The sequence below is a fragment of the Oncorhynchus kisutch genome, linkage group LG8 (assembly GCF_002021735.2).
Source record: "Oncorhynchus kisutch isolate 150728-3 linkage group LG8, Okis_V2, whole genome shotgun sequence".
Lineage (NCBI taxonomy): Eukaryota > Metazoa > Chordata > Actinopteri > Salmoniformes > Salmonidae > Oncorhynchus > Oncorhynchus kisutch.
Window position 1 is genome coordinate 49,809,717 of NC_034181.2, and position 25,222 is coordinate 49,834,938.

The following is a 25,222-nucleotide window of genomic DNA, read 5'->3' on the forward strand; positions in this document are numbered from 1 at the left end:
ACCACAGGTTGTCTCCAATCAAGTTGAAGAAACATTGAGGATGATCAATGGAAACAGGATGCACATGAACTCAATTTTGAGTCTCATATCAAAGGGTCTGAATACTTATGTAAATAAGGTATTTCTGGGTTTATATTTAATACATTTGCAAACATCTAAAAAAATCTGTTTTTCTTTTGTCATTATGGGGTAGGCTGTAACCTAACAAAATGTGGAAGAAGTCAAGGGGTCTGAATAGTTATAAGTTTTGACACACATACTCGTTCAAGGGTTTTTCTTTATTTTTACTATTTTCTACATTGTAGAATAATAGTGAAGACATCAAAACCATGAAATAACACATATGGAATCATGTAGTAACCAAAAAGGTGTTAAACGAATCAAAATATATTTTATATTTGAGATTTTTGAAAGTAGCCACACTTTGCCTTGATGACATCCTTGCAATCTCTCAACCAACTTCACCTGGAATGGTTTTCCAAAAGTCTTGAAGGAGTTCCAACATATGCTGAGCACTTGTTGGCTGATTCTCCTTCACTCTGCGGTCCAACTCATCCCAAACCATCTCTTTTGGGTTCAGGTCAGGTGATTGTGGAGGCCAGGTCATCTGATGCAGCACTCCATCACTCTCCTTCTTAGTCAAATAGCCCTTACACAGCCTGGAGGTGTGTTGGGTCATTGTCCTGTTGAAAAACAAATGATAGTCCCACAATGCGCAAACCAGATGTGATGTCGTATCGCTGCAGTATGCTGTGGGAGCCATGATGGTTAAGTGTGCCTTGAATTCTAAATAAATCACTAACAGGGGCTTCGTTTCAAACTCATAAAAGACACACCCTCGTCCACTTACCCTCGCCTTATGCCCTTGGGGGAATCCCAGCGACCATATTTTTCAGCGGTCCAAATTATTAGCCAAGCAAGAGAAGTTTGCAACGTAAGCCCTTCAGCACTCGTATTTAATGGAGTTTGTAAGTGTACAATTATGGTCACTTCGGGGCAAAAAAGTCTGCCAAACCGTAAAACCTCAACATCAATATCAACATCAATATTTTCCTTCTTCAGAAGTAGCTAGGCAGGCTAGCATTAGATAGCTAATTAATTTGCTAGCGATCATACATAAGGTGTATATTAATAATTATAGACTTTTTATTTTACCTTTATTTAACCAGGTAGGCAAGTTGAGAACAAGTTCTCATTTACAATTGCGACCTGGCCAAGATAAAGCAAAGCAGTTCGACAGATACAACGACACAGAGTTACACATGGAGTAAAACAAACATACAGTCAATAATACAGTAGAAACTAGTCTATATACAATGTGAGCAAATGAGGTGAGAAGGGAGGTAAAGGCAAAAAAGGCCATGGTGGCAAAGTAAATACAATATAGCAAGTAAAACACTGGAATGGTAGTTTTGCAATGGAAGAATGTGCAAAGTAGAAATAAAAATAATGGGGTGCAAAGGAGCAAAATAAATAAATAAATAAAAATTAAATACAGTTGGGAAAGAGGTAGTTGTTTGGGCTAAATTATAGGTGGGCTATGTACAGGTGCAGTAATCTGTGAGCTGCTCTGACAGTTGGTGCTGAAAGCTAGTGAGGGAGATAAGTGTTTCCAGTTTCAGAGATTTTTGTAGTTCGTTCCAGTCATTGGCAGCAGAGAACTGGAAGGAGAGGCGGCCAAAGAAAGAATTGGTTTTGGGGGTGACTAGAGAGATATACCTGCTGGAGCGTGTGCTACAGGTGGGAGATGCTATGGTGACCAGCGAGCTGAGATAAGGGGGGACTTTACCTAGCAGGGTCTTGTAGATGACATGGAGCCAGTGGGTTTGGCGACGAGTATGAAGCGAGGGCCAGCCAACGAGAGCGTACAGGTCGCAATGGTGGGTAGTATATGGGGCTTTGGTGATAAAACGGATTGCACTGTGATAGACTGCATCCAATTTGTTGAGTAGGGTATTGGATGCTATTTTGTAAATGACATCGCCAAAGTCGAGGATTGGTAGGATGGTCAGTTTTACAAGGGTATGTTTGGCAGCATGAGTGAAGGATGCTTTGTTGCGAAATAGGAAGCCAATTCTAGATTTAACTTTGGATTGGAGATGTTTGATATGGGTCTGGAAGGAGAGTTTACAGTCTAACCAGACACCTAAGTATTTGTAGTTGTCCACGTATTCTAAGTCAGAGCCGTCCAGAGTAGTGATGTTGGACAGGCGGGTAGGTGCAGGTAGCGATCGGTTGAAGAGCATGCATTTAGTTTTACTTGTATTTAAGAGCAATTGGAGGCCACGGAAGGAGAGTTGTATGGCATTGAAGCTTGCCTGGAGGGTTGTTAACACAGTGTACAAAGAAGGGCCGGAAGTATACAGAATGGTGTCGTCTGCGTAGAGGTGGATCAGGGACTCACCAGCAGCAAGAGCGACCTCATTGATGTATACAGAGAAGAGAGTCGGTCCAAGAATTGAACCCTGTGGCACCCCCATAGAGACTGCCAGAGGTCCGGACAGCAGACCTTCCGATTTGACACACTGAGGCAATCATTTGAGAAACCAAGGCTGTCGAGTCTGCCGATGAGGATGTGGTGATTGACAGAGTCGAAAGCCTTGGCCAGATCAATGAATACGGCTGCACAGTAATGTTTCTTATCGATGGCGGTTAAGATATCGTTTAGGACCTTGAGCGTGGCTGAGGTGCACCCATGACCAGCTCTGAAACCAGATTGCATAGCAGAGAAGGTATGGTGAAATTCGAAATGGTCGGTAATCTGTTTGTTGACTTGGCTTTCGAAGACCTTAGAAAGGCACGGTAGGATAGATATAGGTCTGTAGCAGTTTGGGTCAAGAGTGTCCCCCCCTTTGAAGAGGGGGATGACCGCAGCTGCTTTCCAATCTTTGGGAATCTCAGACGACACGAAAGAGAGGTTGAACAGGCTAGTAATAGGGGTGGCAACAATTTCGGCAGATAATTTTAGAAAGAAAGGGTCCAGATTGTCTAGCCCGGCTGATTTGTAGGGGTCCAGATTTTGCAGCTCTTTCAGAACATCAGCTGAATGGATTTGGGAGAAGGAGAAATGGGGAAGGCTTGGGCGAGTTGCTGTTGGGGGTGCAGTGCTGTTGTCCGGGGTAGGAGTAGCCAGGTGGAAAGCATGGCCACCCGTAGAAAAATGCTTATTGAAATTCTCAAATATGGTGGATTTATCAGTGGTGACAGTGTTTCCTATCTTCAGTGCAGTGGGCAGCTGGGAGGAGGTGTTCTTATTCTCCATGGACTTTACAGTGTCCCAGAACTTTTTTGAGTTAGTGTTGCAGGAAGCAAATTTCTGCTTGAAAAAGCTAGCCTTGGCTTTTCTAACTGCCTGTGTATAATGGTTTCTAGCTTCCCTGAACAGCTGCATATCACGGGGGCTGTTCGATGCTAATGCAGAACGCCATAGGATGTTTTTGTGTTGGTTAAGGGCAGTCAGGTCTGGGGAGAACCAAGGGCTATATCTGTTCCTGGTTCTAAATTTCTTGAATGGGGCATGTTTATTTAAGATGGTTAGGAAGGCATTTTTAAAAAATATCCAGGCATCCTCTACTGACGGGATGAGATCAATATCCTTCCAGGATACCCCGGCCAGGTCGATTAGAAAGGCCTGCTCGCAGAAGTGTTTCAGGGAGCGTTTTACAGTGATGAGTGGAGGTCGTTTGACCGCTGACCCATTACGGATGCAGGCAATGAGGCAGTGATCGCTGAGATCTTGGTTGAAGACAGCAGAGGTGTATTTAGAGGGGAAGTTGGTTTGGATGATATCTATGAGGGTGCCCGTGTTTAAGGCTTTGGGGAGGTACCTGGTAGGTTCATTGATAATTTGTGTGAAATTGAGGGCATCAAGTTTAGATTGTAGGATGGCTGGGGTGTTAAGCATGTTCCAGTTTAGGTCGCCTAGCAGCACGAACTCTGAAGATAGATGGGGGGCAATCAGTTCACATATGGTGTCCAGAGCACAGCTGGGGGCAGAGGGTGGTCTATAGCAGGCAGCAACGGTGAGAGACTTGTTTTTAGAGAGGTGGATTTTTAAAAGTAGAAGTTCAAATTGTTTGGGTACAGACCTGGATAGTAGGACAGAACTCTGCAGGCTATCTTTGCAGTAGATTGAAACACCGCCCCCTTTGGCAGTTCTATCTTGTCTGAAAATGTTGTAGTTTGGAATTTAAATTTCAGAATTTTTGGTGGTCTTCCTAAGCCAGGATTCAGACACAGCTCGAACATCCGGGTTGGCAGAGTGTGCTAAAGCAGTGAATAGAACAAACTTAGGGAGGAGGCTTCTAATGTTAACATGCATGAAACCAAGGCTATTACGGTTACAGAAGTCGTCAAAAGAGAGCGCCTGGGGAATAGGAGTGGAGCTAGGCACTGCAGGGCCTGGATTCACCTCTACATCGCCAGAGGAACATAGGAGTAGGAGGAGTAGAATAAGGGTACGGCTAAAGGCTATGAGAATTGGTCGTCTAGAACGTCTGGAACATAGAGTAAAAGGAGGTTTCTGGGGGCGATAAAATAGCATCAAGGTATAATGTACAGACAAATGTATGGTAGGATGTGAATACAGTGGAGGTAAACCTAGGTATTGAGTGATGAAGAGAGAGATATTGTCTCTAGAAACATCATTGAAACCAGGAGATGTCATTGCATGTGTGGGTGGTGGAACTAATAGGTTGGATAAGGTATAGTGAGCAGGACTAGAGGCTCTACAGTGAAATAAGCCAATAAACACTAACCAGAACAGCAATGGACATGACATATTGACATTAAGGAGAGGCATGCTTAGTCGAGTGATCAAAAGGGTCCAGTGAGTGGAGAGGTTGGTTGGTGATTTAGACAGCTAGCCAGGCCATCGGTAGCAAGCTAGCATAGGATGGAGGTCTGTTGTTAGCCACCTCTTGCGTTCCGTCAGTAGATTAGTGGGGTTCCGTGTGGTAGAGGGGATTAATCCAAATCACACAACAACAACAAAAATAAAAACAATAGATATAGTTATAGAGGCCCAAGAAGAAAACATAATAATAATAAAAATAAATAAATTGTCCAATTGTCTATTCAGATAGCAGTCGGTAAGACAGCTAACGGTTAGCAGGCCGCAGATGGGCGTTCAGGTAACGTTGCGACGGAGGAGCCAGCCGGGTCTCCTTGGGGTAGATAACGTTGGCAGTCCAGTTGTGAAGGCCCGGTGGGGCTCCGCGTAGGCAGTAAAACGGGTCCGGATAGGTGACTGCAGCCCAGGAGTGATTGATGGAACTCAGGAGTGATTGACGGAGCTGGCTAGCTCCGGAATAATTGATGTTTGCTCCAGAATCGACGAAGGTCGATAGTCACACGGATAGCAGCTAGCTAGCTGTGAGATCCGGGTATGAATGTCCAGAGAGCAGTCGAAATCCAGGGACATGGAGAGAAAAATTGGTCCGGTATGTTCCTTTCCGAGCCGCGCTGCGCCGTACAGAACTGGCGATAGATTTTCGAGCTAAAGGATAGCTGATGACCACAAACCGTGGTTAGCTGAATACTAACGATTTGCCAGTAAAGGAGCTAACTAGCTTCTGATTAGCTTCTGGATTAGCTTCTGGCTAGCTTCTGGCTAGTTTCAGGCTAGCTTCTTGGAGTTTCTGGCAAGCTTCTTGGAGGATTACAGATTTGAGGTAAATAATACTTTTTTATAAATATAAATTGGTGAGGCGGGTTGCAGGAGAGTGTTTTGAAGATGAGTTGATGGAAAATAAAAATAAAATGTATGTGAAAAAAGTTGTAAATATATATATATATATATATATATACAGGACACGACAAGACGAGGACAAAAGACGTCTGAACTGCTATGCCACCTTGGGGAAAGTTAATATAAGTAGAATTGCAATCATAATTGACTGTAGCGCATATAAAGCAACCAACAAGCTACTGGTGGCTGAAAACACTATCGTCATGACGAACGAGTGACGAATTTCCAGACAAGGGCAGTCCATTTAAAATGTATTCCTTCCTCCCTAGCCCCTTGCCTTGCAAGTGTAAACTAGTCAGACATCATGATGTGTTTGGAGGAAAAAGTGGGAGGCTTGCAAGCAGAATAACACCATCCCAACCGTGAAGCACGGGGGTGGCAGCATCATGTTGTGAGGGTGCTTTGCTGTAAGAGTGGACTGGTGCACTTCCCAAAATAGATGGCATCATGAGGCAGGAAAAGTATGTGGATATATTGAAGCAACATCTCAAGACATCAGTCTGGAAGTTAAAGCATGGTCGCAAATGGGTCTTCTAAATGCACAATGACCCCAAGCATACTTCCAAAGTTATGGCAAAATGGCTTAAGGACAACAATGTCAAGGTATTGGAGTGGCCATCACAAAGCCCTGACCTCAATCCCATAGAAAATGTGTGGGTAGAACTGAAAAAGAATGTGTGCTAGAAAGGAGGTCTACAAACCTGAATCAGTTATACCAGCTGTCAGGAGGAATGGGCCAAAATTCACCCAACTTATTGTGGGAAGCTTGTGTAAGGCTACCTAAAAGGTTTAACCCAGGTTAAACTATTTAAAGGCTAAGTTACCAAATACTAATTGAGTGTATGTAAACTTCTGACCCACTGGGAATGTGATAAAAGCTTAAATAAATAATTCTCTCTTCTATTATTCTGACATTTCACATTCTTAAACTAAAGTGGTGGTCTTTTATTTGAACTAAGACAGGGACTTTTTTCTAGGATTAAATGTCAGGAATTGTCTAAAACTGAGTTTAAATGTATTTGGCTAAGGTGTATGTAAACTTCCAACTTCAACTGTATAAAGCTCTGGAGAAAATTAAGAGACCACCGCAAAATGATCAGTTTCTCTGGTTTTACTATTTCTAGGTATGTATTTGGATAAAATGATCATTTTTGTTTTATTCTATGAACTACTAACAAGATTTCTCCCAAAATCCAAATAAAAATATTGTTATTTAGAGCATTTATTTGCAGAAAATGACAACTGGTCAAAATAACAAAAAAAGATGCAGTGTTGCCAGACCTTGAATAATGCAAAGAAAATAAGTTCATATTCATTTTTAAACAACACCATGCTAATGTTTTAACTTAGGAAGAGTTCAGAAATAAATATTTGATGGAATAACCCCGATTTCCAATCACAGCTTTCATGAGTCTTGGCATGCTCTCCACTAGTCTTTTACATTGATGTTGGGTGACTTTATGGCCCTCCTGGCGCAAAAATTCAAGCAGCTCGGCTTTGTTTGATGGCTTGTGAGCATCCATCTTCCTGTTGCTCTGTATATCCCTTTTTACATTTAAACTTTATGTAGACAGTTGGAAGCAGAGGGGAAGACAGGCAAGTGGGAGAACAGTAGGAAGGGTGGATTGAACCCCGGGGTACTACTCTAGAGTGGGGAACGTTACCCCTCCACCCCCATACTAATGTAAAAAATTGTGTTTTGGGGGCTACATGTAAGAGAATAATCCTGAGAGAGACACCCTTCTCAGCAATAGCCTAGTTTACCAATTCTGGAAATGAGAAGTAAAAACGCATCCAAATGTAGGTGTGATACATATGAAGTAAGAAAATGCGTATGTTGTGTCATCCATGGCTCTTCAACACTTGAATTTGCTGACCACTTCAATGTGTCCATAATATTATCATCATTTTCTTATACATTCCATCGCCATTCATCACCAATGGGGGGGGCAATACATCAACAGGGCTACTCACACCTCTGATTTAACCACTGGCGAGACTGGATTTAAAAAGGTTAAGACCTTCAGGAATCTAGAACATTCCATTAGATCGCCGTAAATGTGAATCGAAAATCTGAATTCAACAGCTGAAGAAGAAATGTCTCACATTGGAGAAAGACAACCCATGGTTTGAATCAGTGCCCCAGAATGACATGGGGCTACATCCTGGCCCTGAAGCCGGAATCTATATGCTGGTAACTTTTTGAAGAGTAACCGAAGACAGAAGGCTATGGTCTGAGTCAGAACAAAGATATTTGAGCCCTGAGTCAACACAGACATCTCACATGTTGTTTATGTCTCCTAATACTGACGATAATTAAAAGCACTTGCATATTCCATAAATACCCCTATTATGAGTAAGAGGTGGAATTAGGACTAGAGCGCAAGGGAGAGAGAGAGAAATTGAGCAGGGCAGGAGAGGAGAAAGGAAGAGAGAGAGAGAGAGAAACATCATTCAGATAACATCAAGACCTACATTTGATCGCAGGAAATTCCAAGTAAATGTTCTAGTCTTTGCCTTTCTCCCTTGGGGAGCAAACCCTGAATTAGCCTAACCTTAGGACAAGGGAAAAACTCTCAGACACCATGTAAGAAGAGTAGCCAACCTCTGTCAAGTAAGAAAATACTTGATTTGAGAGATTGACAATGATAAGAATAACATTTTATATCAGCGGTAATTCTGCTGATTTGACCACTGAGTGTGCCATCAATTCAAAAGATCTAAACTCGGCAAAAAAAGAAACATCCCTTTTTCAGGACCCTGTCATTCAAAGACAATTTGTAAAAATCCAAATAACTTCACAAATCTTCATTGTAAAGGGTTTAAACACGTTTCCCAAGCTTGCTCAATGAACCATAAACAATTACTGAACATGAACCTGTGGAACGGTCATTAAGACACTAACAGATTACAGACGGGAGGCAATTAAGGTCACAGTTATGAAAACTTAGAACACGAAAGAAGCATTTCTACTGACTCTGAAAAACACCAAAAGAAAGATAGCCAGGGTCCCTGCTCATCTGCGTGAACGTGCCAAAGGCATGCTGCAAGGAGGCATGAGGACTGCAGATGTGGCCAGGGAAATAAATTGCCATGTCTGTACTGTGAGACTCCTATGAAAGCGCTACAGAGAGACAGGACGGAAAGCTGATCATCCTCGCTGTGGCAGTCCACGTGTAACAACACCTGCACAGGATCCGTACACCCGAACATCACACCTGCGGGACAGGTACAGGATGGCAACAACAACTGCCCGAGTTAGACCAGGAACACACAATCGCTCAGACTGTCCGCAATAGGCTGAGAGAGGCTGGACTGAGGGATTGTAGGCATGTTGTAAAGCAGGCATCACCGGCAACAACATCACCGGCAACAACATCGCCTATGGGCACAAACCCACCGTTGCTGGATCAGACAGGACTGGCAAAAAGTGCTCTTCACTGACGAGTCACGGTTTTGTCTCACATGGTGTAATGGTAGGATTCACGTTTATCGTCAAAGGAATGAGCGTTACGCTGAGGCCTGTACTCTGGAGCGGGATCGATTTGGAGGTGGAGGGCCTATCATGGCCTGGGGCTGTGTGTCACAGCATCATCGGACTGATATTGTTGACATTGCAGGCAATCTCAATGCTGTGCGTTACAGGGAAGACATCCTCCTCCCTCATGTGGTACCCTTCCTGCAGGCTCTACCTGACATGACCCTCCAGCATGACAATGCCCCCAATCCATACTGCTCGTTCTGTGCATGATTTCCTGCAAGACAGGAATGTCAGTGATCTGCCATGGCCAGTGAAGAGCCCGGATCTCAATCCTATTGAACACGTCTGGGACCTATTGGATTGGAGGGTGAGGGCTAGGGCCATTCCCCCCAGAAATGTCCGGGGACTTGAAGGGGCCTTGTTGGAAGAGTGGGGTAACATCTCACAGCAAGAACTGGCAAATCTGGTGCAGTCCATGAGGAGAAGATGCACTGCAGTACTTAATGCAGCTGGTGGCCACACCAGATACTGACTGTTACTTTTGATTTTGATCCCCCCCCCCTTTGTTCAGAGACACATTATTCAATTTCTGTTAGTCACATGTCCATGGAACTTGTTCAGTTTATGTCTCAGTTGTTGAATCTTGTTATGTTCATACAAATATTTACACATGTTAAGTTTGCTGAAAATAAACACAGTTGACAGTGAGAGGATGTTTCTTTTTTGCTGAGTTTATGTGAGTCATCGATAATACTCTAAATTGTCAAATTCCCAAAATGTAACCGATATTGTATGAAAACAAGCCAGTTATCTAATAGGCTAGCCTACATCTGTGGTTACCAACCTTTTCTGAGTCAAGATCACTTTAAGTCCAAATGAAAGCTGAGATCTACCCCTCCGAATTGAATTTTAAAAACATGACCGAAAAAGCATAAGCAATACTAACCAACTAAAAACTGGTTAATTGGCTAATGTTGAGGTTTGTGCACTAGGCTAAATAGGCCCGATATATTTCTTGGCTACACCTGAATTGCCCTGCCACTGTTGTTCTTCTCAGAACACTGAGATTATATATACAGTACCAGTCAAACGTTTGGACATACCTATTCATCTATGTTTTAACTAATTTCTACATTGTAGTGAACACATCATAACTATGAAATAACACATACGGAATCATGTAGTAGGCAAAAAAAGAGTTCAAATCTAAATATATTTTATATTTGAGATTCTTCAAAGTAGCCACCCTGTGCCTTGATGACAGCTTTGCACACTCTTGGCATTCTCTCAACCAGCTTCATGAGGTAGTCACCTGGAATGCATTTCAATTAATGGGTGTGCCTTGTTAAAAGTTAATATGTGGAATTTCTATCCTTCTTCTTAATGCGTTTCAGCCAATCAGTTGTGTTGTGACAAGGTAGGAGGGTATACAGTCTTTTACCCTATTTGGTAAAAGACCATGTCCATATTATGGCAAGAACAGCTCAAATAAGCAAAGAGAAATGACAGTCCATCATTACTGTAAGACATGAAGGTCAGACAATATGGAAAATTTCAAGAACTTTGAAAGTTTTCAAGTGCAGTCGCAAAAACCATCAAGCGCTATGATGAAACTGGCGTTCATGAGGACCACAACAGGAAAGGAAGACCCATATTTACCTATTCTGCAGAGGATAATAGTTACCAGCCTCAGAAATTGCAGCCCAAATTAATGCTTCAGAGTTCAAGTAACAGAAACATCAACCGTTCAGAGGAGACTGCGTGAATCAGGCCATCATGGTCGAATTGCTGCAATGAAGCCACTACTAAAGGACACCAATAAGAAGAAGAGGTAACTTAAGGGAAACTTAAATCAGTTCTACCAAATATCTATCAACATGTTAAATGTGCAACCAGAGGGGAAAACAATTCAAGATCACCTGTACTCCACACACAGAGACGCGTACAAAGCTCTCCCTCCCCCTCCATTTGGTAAATCTAACCACAACTCTATCCTCCTGATTCCTGCTTACAAGAAAAAATTAAAGCAGAAAGCACCAGTGACTTGGTCTATAAAAAAGTGGTCAGATGAAGCAGATACTAAACTACAGGACTATTTTGCTATCACAGACTGGAACATGTTCCAGGATTCTTCCAATGACATTGAGGAATACACCACATCAGTAACTGGCTTTATCAATAAGTGCATTGAGGACGTCGTCCCCACAGTGACTGTATGTACATACCCCAACCAGAAGCCATGGATTACAGGCAACATTCGCACTGAGCTAAAGGGTAGAGCTGCCGCTTTCAAGGTGCGGGACTCTAACCCGGAAGCTTACAAGAAATCCCGCTATGCCTTGCGACGAACCATCAAACAGGCAAAGCGTCAATAAAGGGCTAAGATTGAATCATACTACACCGGCTCCAACGCTCGTCGGATGTGGCAGGGCTTGTAAACTATTACAGACTACAAAGGGAAGCACAGCCACGAGCTACCTAGTGACACGAGCTTACCAGACGAGCAAAATCACTTCTATGCTCGCTTCGAGGCAAGCAACACTGAGGCATGCATGAGAGCATCAGCTGTTCCGGACGACTGTGTGATCACGCTCTCCGTAGCCGACGTGAGTAAGACCTTTAAACAAGTCAATATACACAAGGCTACAGGGTCAGACGGATTACCGTCTGCTCCAGGCATGTGCTGACCAACTGGCAGGTGTCTTCACTGACATTTTCAACATGTCCCTGAATGAGTCTGTAATGCAAACATGTTTCAAACAGAACACCATAGTCCCTGTGCCCAAAAACACAAAGGCAACCTGCCTAAATGACTACAGACTCGTAGCACTCATGTCCGTAGCCATTAATTGCTTTGAAAGGCTGGTAATGGCTCACATCAACACCATCATCCCAGAAACCCTAGACCCATTCCAATTTGCACACCACCCAAACAGATCCACAGATGATGTAATCTCTATTGCACTCCACACTGCCCTTTCCCACCTGGACAAAAGGAACACCTATGTGAGAATGCTATTCATAGACTACAGCTCAGCGTTCAACACCATAGTACCCTCAAAGCTCATCACTAAGCTAAGGAACCTGGGACTAAACACCTCCCTCTGCAACTGGATCCTGGACTTCCTGACGGGCCGCTCCAAGGTGGTGAGGGTAGGTAGCAACACATCTGCCACGCTGATCCTAAACACTGGAACTCCCCAGGCATGCATGCTTAGTCCCCTCCTGTACTCCCTGTTCACCAATGACTGCTTGGCAGGCACGACTCCAACACCATCATTAAGATTGCAGACGACACAACAGTGGTAGACCTGATCACCGACGAGACAGCCTATAGGAGGTCAGAGACCTGGCGGGGTGGTGCCAGAATAACAACCTATCCCTCAACATAACCAAGACAGTCGAAAACAAAGCCTATTCCCCCTCAGGAAACTAAAAATATTTGGCATGGGTCCCCAGATCCTCAAAAGGTTCCATGGCTGCAACATCGAGAGCATCCTGACCGGTTGCATCACTGCCTGGTACGGCTTCCGACCGCAAGGCACTTTGCTCGGCTTCCGCTCCTTGAAAGCGGCAGCTCTACCCTTTAGCTCAGTGCAGATGATGCCTGTAATCCATGGCTTCTGGTTGGGGTATGTACGGTCACTGTGGGGACGACGTCATCGATGTACTTATTGATGAAGCCAGTGACTGTACTCCTCAATGCCATCGGAAGTATCCCGAAACATATTCCAGTCTGTGTTAGCAAAACAGTCCTGTAACTTAGCATCTGCATCCTCTGACCACTTCCTTATTGAGCGAGTCAAATGGTACTTCCTGCTTTAGTTTTTGCTTGTAAAAAGAAAGCAGGAGGATAGAGTTAGGCCCATCTTAAACATTTCAACTGTATCTACAAGTCTAAGTAGTAATCTTGACTGGGAAGCACAGTTTAGAATAGAATGGACCACAGACAATAGAGAAAGCAACTGTACGTGTGTTGAAAAACCCCAATAGGGATTCACACTGCCAAAACAGTGCCTGCCTACACAATTGTTGGTAGTTTTCTTTTGGTCGTACAGTTATTAGGTCTACCTTCGAGAATGTCAGATATCCAACACAGTAGCTTGTTAAAATGGTTAGCATGAAATTAGAACAAACCATTTCAAAGATTCACTCTAAACTTGAAGTTTAAACAAGTTAAAGGGTGTCTCACCTGTCTGCCACTGGCTTGGCGATGGCTTCAAATATGTCCTCTTGCTTGACTGTTTGATCAAACACCTCTTGGAACCTGAAGGGAAGTGGGAAAATAAATGAGTTTCCACATACTGTACTTTAAATAGAGGAGAAATCATTACTTCTATGCACAGCAGTTAATTAACACTTTGGACCGGGGTTACAGCCTGGACTGAAAATAATGTTCGGTAGAGATTCTCCTCTAAGCATGCTTTTTAGTCCAAATGTAGGCTTAATCGAAGTCCAGGAAAGCAGCCCATGATCTCCAGTAGGCCAATACAATGGACAAGCAAAAAAATGATTTTGAGACAAATATTTGAGACAAATATCTTATTAAATAAACCCAAAACGTGAACTGAAGAACGTACTCCTTAAAGGGGCAATCGGTCACCAGCTGCTGATTTGGTAAACAGCTGAGGGATGGGGATAGAGAAATGTAACCACTCTAAAATTCATAGACAGAGCTATGCCCCTGTTGCTGCTATAACAGCCTCTACTTGTCCGGGAAGGCTGTCCATGAGATGTTGGAAAATTTCTGATGGGACTTGCTTCCATTCAGCCACAAGAGCATTAGTGAGGTCAGGCACTGATGTTAGACCTGGCTCGCAGTCGGCATTCCAATTCATCCCAAAGGTGTTCGATGGGGTTGAGGTCAGGGCTCTGTGCAGGCCAGTCAAGTTCTTCCACACCGATCTCAACAAACAATTTCTGTATGGACCTCGCTTTGTGCACGGGGACATTGTCATGCTGGTACAGGAAAGGGCCTTCCCCAAACTTTTGCCACAAAGTTGGAAGCACAGAATATCATTGTATGCTGAAGCAATAAGATTTCCCTTCACTGGAACTAAGGAGCCTAGCCCGAACCATGAAAAACAGCCCCAGACCATTGTTCCTCCTCCACCAAACTTTACAGTTGGCACTATGCATTCGGGCAGGTAGCGTTTTCCTGGCATCTGCCATACCCAGAATCCTCTGTAAGACTGTGAAGTGTGATTCATCACTCCAGAGAACGCGTTTCCACTGCTCCAGAGTCCAATGGCGGCAAGCTTTACACCATCCAGCCGACGCTTGGCATTGAGCATGGTGATCTTAGGCTTGTGAGGGTCTCCTCGGACTTGGAAACCCATTTCATGAAGCTCCCGACAAACAGTTATTGTGCTCATGTTGCTTCCAGAGGCAGTTTGGAACTCGGTAGTGAGTGTTACAACCAAGGACAACCATTTTTACACACTACGTGCTTCAACACTCGGCGGTTCCATTTTATTTTTATTTTATTTCACCTTTATTTAACCAGGTAGGCTAGTTGAGAACAAGTTCTCATTTACAACTGCGACCTGGCCAAGATCAAGCAAAGCAGTTCGACACATACAACAACACAGAGTTACACATGGAATAAACAAACATACAGTCAATAAATACAATGTAAAAGTATATATACAGTGTGTGCAAATGAGGTAGGATAAGGGGGGTGAGGCAATAACTAGGTCATAGTGGCAAAAAATGTACAGTATGGCAAATTAAACACGGGGGTGATAGATGTGCAGAAGATGAGTGTGCAAGTAGCGTTCTGTGACCTTGTGTGGGGCTACCACTTCACAACTGAGCTGTTGTTGTTCCTAGATGTTTCCACTTCACAAAAACAGCACGTACAGTTTACCAGGGCAGCTCTAGCAGGTCCGAAATTTTACCAACTTGTTGGAAAGGTGGCATCCTACGACTGTGCCACATTGAAAGTCACTTTAAGGCCATTCTACTGCCAATGTTTGTCTATGGAGATTGCATGGCTGTGTGCAAAATTGTATACACCTGTCAGCAACAGGTCTGGCTGAAATAGCCGAATCCACTAATTTGAAGGGGTGTCCACATACTTTTCTTTATACAGTGTATTTCTAAGTTATATTATTCAAGAATAAACATATTACTTATATAAAAGTCCCAAAATCATTGTAGCAATCTCATTTACCCCTTTAAATGATTTTCCAAACTGTGGGCATAGTTAGGCTAAGTCATCTTCAAAGCCAGCCACACCCCAAATAATGTCCCTGGGAAGACGGGAAAGATCTATCAGGAGCAGTCCGCCCCTAATGCTCTTCCATGAGGGATTTTATTCCAACAGGCGCAAGGGAACTTCCGCAATCTATTAAAAGGCTGTTGTGGTTAAGAGGCCTCTCAATAGCCACGGTTGACTACAGAACTGTGAATTGAGGGCTTGGAAGCGTGGCATGAAGGGCTCTGCTCTGTATTATAAGGACAGCAGCCTTCACCGCCACAGTGAATCAGACATTGTATCTTGGCCATTAGGTAGGCCTATGTGAAAAGAGAAGTATGCCTATGCTTTTGTTGCCTGTTACACACACTCAATTATTCCACTGCTCTGTCGTTCACTACATACTTTAGTCTGAGACTGTCATCATTGAAGTTGTTTGTGGTGACGAGGGGCGTTTTACAAAACAAAGTAATTTGCAATTGGTTAAAGACGACCCAATCAGAGTATCAAAGCCAATGATCAAAGCCAAACCATTGTTTTCTGGACCAATCTGACGGACTATATATATATATATTTTTGCATTCGGTGAAAGGTCGTGGGAGGTACTCAGATCCAGACTCATTGCGAAGAAGAAACTAACATTCGTGTTTGTAGCGTAGCGTTTGGCCAGACCAAGGAGTCTTGGTAGCCGGGCAAATGCTTTTGCACAGACACTCTGCCCTTATGTAGTTCTGTGGATATCCCGCTAACAACCAGAAGGAATTGATGAGCAACTATTTAGAGTGAGGCTTAAACGCAGGGGTAGGGTTAGAGCTAGTGGTTAAATCCTTCCCAGCATGACCATACAGTGACAACCATATACCAGTGTCGGCTAAAATGCATTTTCATTCAACTTAAGAGCATGTCGCTGTGGTAGAAAACGTTTTGAAAGTCATAACCTAAGCCCCTACACCTGAGCCTTTAGGTTCTAAGCCTAATGACAATAGAAATACCATGATGCATGTGATGTGTGTTTGCCCGATGCTCACCTGAACTTGTAGGTCTCCTTCTTGTTGTTTATGAAGCCGTCAGCCAGGTCCTTGGGTACCAGGAACTCCAGTATAGAACCCGCCGGCTCCCCATTGTCCACACAGTATACCTGAAGGAAGAACAGTGTTAGCTTGTTATTCTTGCGTTGTCAGACATCATTACGTATTGTAGCTAGGCCTAAACAGTTGTTGCAAGGCTAGCTTGTTAACAATAGACATAGGGCTATTTCAGAGAATAGAAATGCATTGTGGTCACACAGTGCTTGGCCCCACATGCAGTGTAGACTCAAATGATGCAATAATAGGCTAAATGGTACTCGCTACAGGCCTAGGTCTACAGTCTCTAGACTTTTAGAGAGATTAGCCTAACCCTGAGCTGAATGCCTACCTTTTAGGCTACACCCATACCGTACTATACTATAGAACAGGACAGTGTGGTCATAGCTAAAAAGGGGGCAGAATTGTTATATGAGACAAGGGTTGCATTCCAAACACTTAACAGACACACCCTCTCCCCTCAAACTAAGTGGACACTTCTGGTGACCTATCATGACATCTGATGAGTTTACACTTGCAGGGCAAAGGCCGAGTGAGGAAGGAAGGTATCCATTTTAAATGGGCCAACCTTGCCCGGAAATTCGTCACTTGTTCGTGACAATAGTATTTTCAGCCACCGGTAGCTTGTGGATGCTTTATATGCGCTACAGTCAATTATGATTGCATGTCTACATATATTAACTATATCATTATTAATATACGCATAATGTCTGATAGCTAGCAAATGAATTGGCTAACTAACATTAGTCTGCCTAGCAACTTCTGAAGAAGGAAAAAAAAAAAATTCTGCAAATCCCAAAGCTAGCGAAACAAAAAAATCATTACTTTTACGAGACGTGTTTGTGCATTAGTAGCACAATCTAACTTCTAACTTATTTAAATTTGTTTCTACTTACACTTGTATGTTGACTCCATATTGATGTTTTAAGTTTGGGCGGACTTTACTTAGCGGATGTACAATCATCGTGAATTGAAATATTGGGCATTTCAGGCCCCGAAGTGAACAGAACTGTACACTGGCAAACTCCATAAAAAACGAGGGCTAAGGGGCTTACGTTGCAAACTTCCCTTGCTTGGCTAATCTTTTGAACCAACGTAAAGTATGGCCGGCGGGGTCCCCCGGTCCCCCCAAGGCAAGGGTAAGTGGACGAGGGTGTGTATTTTATGAGTTTGAAAGGCAGCCAAGGAATCATAATGAAATAAGGCCAGGAGGGTTGGACATTAAATAATAGTGGGAGAAATGTAGCTAATCACAAATGATTGACAACAACAAGCATTCCAGGTAGCCATGTGGCTAGGCCTACCACTATTGAGCTCTAGGGTTGCGGTCAAAACACTTAACAGACACACCCTATTAGTGATGGGTCATTCGCGAACGAGTCGGCTCTAAGAACCGGCTCTGGTAGGTGAACGTTGGGAGCCGGCTCGCATATCAGAAGAGCTGAATCTATTCATTAAAAAAATAAGATATCAAAACATTGAAATAAATCAAATTAAATCATTCAAAGAACAGGAAAAAAGTTAGCCTTCAGTGATACCAGAGCGATTGATGAGGCTCTTCAAATAATAACCTCAGCAGCAGGGAGGGACAGCCCCAGCAGTCAGCTGGCTCAGGCACTAGGGCAACAGGAAGAAGAGGGAGCAGATGGAGCAGAAGCACCAGCAGTAGTGCCACAAACGTCTGCTGTTTGGATGCTGTTTGACGAGAGAGCAACTGGGGATGCAGCACGAAGGAATCCCTCAGCAGATGCCATAATGGAGGTCTGATCCTATTTGGTGGAGCCCCTCCTCCAAAGATCTGCAGATCCTCTGAGCTGGTGGAAGAACAAGGCCTCTGTCTACTCACGGCTTACCAAAGTCATGAAAGGGAGACTGCATAGTGTCCACATCCGTTCCCTCTGAGAGGACAAATAATTACTGAGAGAAGAACCTGTAACAGCCCCTCGAAAGTGAGGCAGCTTGTATTTCTGAATGCAAATCTCTCATAAAAGCAAAATATTGTCAGCATTACTGTGTGCTGCTGGTTATTACATGGCAATAAAGAAGAGAGAAAAAAGAGGGGCCAGTTTAATGTTTTAAGTGGGATGCTGCAGTTTTGCACATTGTTATTTATTTTTCTTTGATATGGTGCAATATTCTATTATACTGTTCAGATTGTAATCGCTTTGAATGTTTGGATTTATATGGATTTTGTTTTTATTACATTAAAAAGTTCTACTTTAAATGAAAAGGTTTAATAGCATTCTTTTTCATAACAAACCAATGCATTTTTAAATAATGGAGTATAATTTCATTTAATATTTTAATGAGAATTGTTTTAACACCAATCATAGTCAAACTATCGCAAACTGTTTGACTTGAAAAAATACAAAACCAATTTTTTTAAAGAGCCGTTTGGGAGCCAAAAGAGCCGAGTTTTGGTGAGCTGAGTTAAACGAACAAGTTCACTGAAAAGAGCCGGAAAGGCCATGCCAACACCCTATCCCCTCAGCCCTCAAATTAAGTGAACACTTCTGATGACGTTTCATGATGTCTGGCGAGTATACACACTCCTGTTACCACATGTACTTCCTGTCTTGATTTGTTGTTAATATTAAAAAATAAACACATGCAGGTGCGAGGAATGATTTTTAAATGGACCACCCTTGGCCGGAAATTCGTCACTTGTTCATCCCACGATGATTGTGTTTTCAGCCACCGGTAGCTTGTGGTTTCTTTATGTGCGCTACAGTCAATTATGAGTGCATGTCTACTTATATTAAATATATCATTATTAACATACGCCTACTGTATGATAGCTAGCAAATTAATTAGCTAACTAACTATAACGTTAGCCTGCCTTTATCCATGTTAGTCGAGCAGAAACAGGCAATTCTGACTGACTGGTAAACCTGTTTGCTAACTAAGTAACTTGGCTAAGTAACCATGTGGATACCGCAGAGGGATAAAGCAAGCTGACCTATGCATAGTCAATTACTGTTAAACTCAACTCCACGATGTAACTCGTTACTTCACAAATTAGCCTATGCTGTGACCCAAATGAACCTTGCACAAAATAAGATGCACTTACCGAGGCCGGTTTCTTTGTGGGTTTTACGCGGGCAAAGATCTGGATGCTCTGTTTTACCATTTTTTCTTCAACTGGGATCTGGGAATCATATGTTTTCATGCAAACGCATTCACATTTGGATAACGTAAACAAACGTTTATGATGACTGCTCCACTCTAGTCAAGCCTTTTGGATTTGTTGTAGCAGTAGTTGCCAGGTGAGGAGTCACGTGATGTCGAGGGGCAATACACAGGGAATGTGATTGGTCATCTGTATCTTCTTCAATCGGGTTTAACGGCGGATGGTATCAAACGTTAAAGGTGCATTACCGCCTCCAGCTGGACGGGGTATTAAATGTGAAAATAAAAATCATTGTATTGGGGAAAACGACATCATACGAAATTAGACAAATCAACTAACAAAAAACATCCCACATCTTCAATTACAGTCCATTCCAAAATAGATCCCTATACAGCCTCAGGCTCCTGTGATGGCAGAACATTCGACTGAAATCACGAAGACGCCAAAAATGTTCAGCTGCGTTCACAATCATTACAATTTTCTTATACTTCTCCGCTTGTACTGTACAGTTTATGACCATTGCAATAAATAATACAAAGTCCACCTTTTTAACATGTAGCGTTTCACTTTCCCCTGGTTGATGAGAAACCTTCACTAGTCGTGGTGGCTCTCCTACCATTACTTCCCCGCCACTCGTTCCTTCCAATCTTCTCACACCTCCAGATAGGAGACATGCTGGACACCCTACCCCTTGCCACCTCTGTCTCTTTCACCCTAACATGGCACTCCAGGAATTCAGGCACATGTTCACCTCCACAATTGCAGCATTTCACTTAATCTGCCATAAAATACTCTTCCCTTCTGCACACACTTGACACATGACCAAATATTTTACATTTATGACACTGAAGGGGCTTGTGCACAAAAGCTCTTACAGGGTATCTCATCAAACCTAACTTTTATAATAATTAAAAGAGAATACAACAAATCAAAAAACAAGCACATTCCTCAGCAGAGGTCCTCAATCAACACTCTGAACTGCCCGAAATGCACCAATACATACATTTGTAGAGAACTGTAGCAACATACATAATTTCCAGTTAGCCATCCTTGTGATTGGGTATGGCAACTTCTACTTCTATGGGTTAGTAAAGATGTCTAGTAATGTGGGTTTTTGCAAAGGGCATTACAAATAAATAAAACGCAGTGTTTCGACCTACGTTTAGTCAGAGGGCCATCCTACTTTCTGATAGAGCAAGCAGTGATGAATGAGTGCAAAACCTGTAAAATGTGTTAAAAACAAAGTGCACTATGTTAAACTGCATTATGTTGATAAGCTGCGTGATATAAGAGAATAGTGCGACAAGACTACCTTTCTATTTTTGTTTATGTGTGAGGATATCGTGTATTTAGTGTCTGTGAACAGGCTGAACTGACTCATTCAAATGATAATGATGCATATGGATGATGAGGAGATAACGTAGTGTTAACATTACTCACCTGATATTTCACAATGTATTCACTCAGCAATACACATTTTTAAAGTGTGGTTTCTGGTAGTGAAACAGCAGGTGGTGTGCAAATGTAGGTATATTAGTTGTTTTAACAAATATACCGGCTAAACATTGTTGTTATGGGGTTGTTTGAAACATTCCCCCGGGTTTCTATACTAAATTAATCTTCAGTGCATTATAAATGTGGCATTCTGTTAACCCACCCCTCTGTTACCTCATCATCACCCAACTCCCTGGGCTATGCTTTGGTTATTGTGAATGGAACTAATTCATGCATCCTGGTAACAGGATGCTTGAACTAGGTCAGAGATGGTCAGAGAGCTGGTTTTGCTTCATTTCATGTGAATTTGAGGTGCCTGCACAAACATCAGATAAGTGGAGTGAAATGTGTTGTTTTACAGGGTCAGCCATAGTAGTAGGGAGGGAGCAAATTAGGGTGCCTTGTTCAAAGATGTATCAACAGATATTTCACCTTGTTGGCTCAGGTATTTGAACCAGCAACCTTATGATTACTGGCCCAATACTCTAACCGCTAGGCTACTTACCACCTTTGTGTGTAGAAAAAAACCTAAGAGGAGCACTGAACAAATATATACTCTGTTGAATGCAAAGAGAGCCCATGAGGTCGCAGCCTTGTACCCAACCGATTAAGTCCCTCTTACTCAGTCATCGACAAGAAACGTGACCAGCCATTCTGGATCTCCTGCACACTTTGTGCCTGATTTGATTCTGTACATTTTTGGGAGAGTGCAAAGTTGAGAATATAGTTTTAGAATCAGGGGAAGTCTGACTGTTTTGACTTCATACAGTAGATTGTTTAAATCAAATCAAATTTATTTATATAGCCCTTCGTACATCAGCTGATATCTCAAAGTGCTGTACAGAAACCCAGCCTAAAACCCCAAACAGCAAGCAATGCAGGTGTAGAAGCACGGTGGCTAGGAAAAACTCCCTAGAAAGGCCAATACCTAGGAAGAAACCTAGAGAGGAACCAGGCTATGTTTAAAGTATGACATTTGAGGGGAACAACTATTGGTGTGTGTTTGTGTATATCTGTGTAAATGTGTAGTTACTACAGTATGTCTGGTTGTAGCCTTGACACATTTCCATCTCCGGTTTCAGTGTTTGAATTGATGATTTTGGTATTTCACCTGAACCCTGGATGCCTCTCAAATACAGTATATCCTGCCAGGAAGCTAGCTACCACTCAAGCTGCATCACAACTGGCACCTCATTACTTATATAGCGCACTACTTTTCACCCGGGCCCATAGGGCTTGTAGGAAATAGGGTGTCATTTGGCATGTAGCACCAGTGGTACCACCAATAATACCATTGTTACTGTCACTGTGTGTGTGTGTGTGTGTGTGTGTGTGTGTGTGTGTGTGTGTGTGTGTGTGTGTGTGTGTGTGTGTGTGTGTGTGTGTGTGTGTGTGTGTGTGTGTGTGTGTGTGCGTGCGTGTGCGTGCGTGAGAGAGAGATCCTATGTATTCTAATTACTAATTATATAGGTATATCTATGAGGAGGTTTGTTTTTCTGGGCCCGGTTACCCCATTGAGAGCAGTTTGAAGGGGTGAAAAGCGATTGCCTTTCATTTTGGAACAGAGCTGCCTCCTGAGCCTGAGCTTAGGAGCCGCTCTCTGACGGACGGCGAAGTCGGCTCAAAACAGAAGTGACGTAATTAAAACATTTACTATTTTCACATGTACAGTACCAGTCAAAGGTTTGAACACACCTACTCATTCAAGGGTTTTTCTGATTTTTTTACTATTTTCTACATTGTATAATAATAGTGAAGACATCAAAACTATAAAATAACACATATGGAATCATGTAGTAACCACAAAAGTGTTAAACAAATCAAAATATATTTGAGATCCTTGATTACAGCTTTGCACACTCTTGGAATTCTCTCAACCAACTTCACCTGGAATGTTTTTCCAACCGTCTTGAAGGAGTTCCCACGTATGCTGAGCACTTGTTGGCTGTTTTTCCTTCAGTCTGCAGTCCTCCCAAACCATCTCAATTGGGTTGAGGTTGGGTGACTGTGGAGGCCAGGTCATCTGATGCAGCACTCCATCACTGTCCTTCTTGGTCAAATAGCTCTTGCATAGCCTGCAGGTGTGTTGGGTCATTATCCTGTTGAAAAACAAATTATAGTCCCAATAAGAGCAACCAGATGGGGTGGTGTATCGCTGCAGAACGCTGTGGTAGCCATGTTGGTTAAGTGTGCCTTGAATTCTAAATAAATCACAGACAGTGTCACCAGAAAAGCACCCCCACACCACCACACCTCCTCCTCCATGCTTCACGTTGGGAACCACACACGCAGAGATCAGAATTCACCTACTCTGCATCTCACAAAGGCAAGGCGGTTGGAATCTAAAATCTCAAATTTGGATTCATCAGACCAAAAGACAGATTTACACCAGTCTAATGTCCATTACTCATGTTTCTTGGCCCAAGCAAGTCTCTTCTTATTGGTGTCCTTTAGTAGTGGTTTCATTGCAGCAATTGGACCACGAAGGCTTGCTTCACAGTCTCCTCTGAACAGTTGATGTTGAGATGTCTGTTACTTGAACTCTGTGAATGTCCCGCCCTGACCTTAGAGATCCTTATTATTCTCTATGTTTGGTTAGGTCAGGGTGTGACTCGGGTGGGAAATTCTATGTCTTCTGTTTCTTTGTTTTTGTCCGAGTGTGGTTCCCAATCAGAGCCAGCTGTCTATCGTTGTCTCTGATTGGGGATCATACTCAGGCAGCCCTTTTTTCCACCATTAGGTTGTGGGATCTTGTTTTCTGTTTAGTTTCTTAGCCTTACAGACCTGTGCGCTTTCATTTTTTTGTCTTTGTTATTATGTTTTGGTGTCATCAATAAAAATACGATGTACGACTATCACACTGCGCCTTGGTCCACTCTTCATTCTACCAACAAGAGCCGTTATAGAAGATCCCACCAAAAACGGACCAAGCAGCGTGGCCAGGAGGAGTGGACATGGGAGGAAATCCTGGATGGAGAAGGACCCTGGAGAGTATCACCGTCCAAGGGAGCAGATGGAGGCAGCAAAAGAGGAACGGTGACGATGCAAGGTGTTAAGTCATCGACGGAAGCCCGAGAAGCAGCTCCAAAAAAATTAATTGGAGGGGGCACACGGGGAGATTGGCGGAGTCAGGGTTTAGTCCTGAGTCAACTCCCCGTGCTTACCGTGGGGAGTGTGTGACCGGTCAGACACCGTGTTATGCGGTGATGCGCACTGTGTCTCCAGTGCGCATTCACAGCCCGGTGCGCTCTGTGCTAGCTCCTCGCATTTGCCGTGCTAGAGTGGGAATCCAGCCGGGACGGATTGTGCCGACTCAGCGGTCCTGGTCTCCAGTGCGTCTCCTCGGTCCAGGATATCCTGCGCCAGCTCTACGCACGGTATCCCCAGTTCGCCAGCACAACCCAGTGCGGCCTGTGCCAGCTCCCTGCACTTTCCGTGCTACAAGGGGTATTCATCCAAGACTTGTTGTGTCAGCTCTATGCTCCAGACCTCCAGTGCGCCTCCACGGCCCAGTATATCCTGCGCCGGCTCGACGCACTATGCCTCCAGTGCGCCTTCATAGCCCAGGGCTTCCTGTGCCAACTCTCCTCCGAGCTAACTTTTGACAAGGCACACCTGTTATTGAAATGCATTCCAGGTATTTGTATTTGTATTTATTATGGATCCCCATTAGCTGCCAAGGCAGCAGCTACTCTTCCTGGGGTCCAGCAAAATTAAGGCAGTTTATACAATTTTAAAAACAGTACAATACATTAAAACTGTGTGCCCTCAGGCCCCTACCTCCACCACTACCACATACTGTATATACAGTACAAAATCCATGTGTACGTGTGTGTATAGTGCGTATGCTATCGTGTGTGTGTGTGTGTGTGTGTGTGTGTGTGTGCCTATGTTTGTGTGGCTTCACGGTCCCCGCTGTTCTGTAAAGTGTTTTTTGAATCTGTTTTTTGAATCTAGTTTTACTGCTTGCATGAGTTACCTCATGTGGAATAGAGTTCCATGTAGTCGGCTCTATTTAGTACTGTGCGCCTTCCATACTCTGTTCTGGACTTGGGACTGTGAAGAGACCTCTTGTGGCATGTCT

At 43.3% G+C, this 25,222-nt stretch overlaps 1 protein-coding gene across 2 annotated transcripts in view; it reads right to left on the bottom strand.

Moving 5' to 3' along the window:
- Positions 1-19,779, bottom strand: part of kif6 (kinesin family member 6) — a 203,262-nt gene extending 183,483 nt beyond the window's left edge. For both annotated transcript variants that reach the window (XM_020489411.2, XM_020489410.2), the window contains exons 1-3: positions 19,585-19,779; positions 16,458-16,567; positions 13,423-13,497 (exon numbers count right to left, since the gene is read on the bottom strand). In XM_020489411.2, the coding sequence (XP_020345000.1) occupies positions 13,423-13,497; positions 16,458-16,567; positions 19,585-19,683 (284 nt within the window). In that variant the 5' untranslated portion in view covers positions 19,684-19,779. The remainder of the gene's footprint in view (positions 1-13,422; positions 13,498-16,457; positions 16,568-19,584) is intronic.
- Between the last annotated feature and the right edge of the window lie 5,443 nt (positions 19,780-25,222).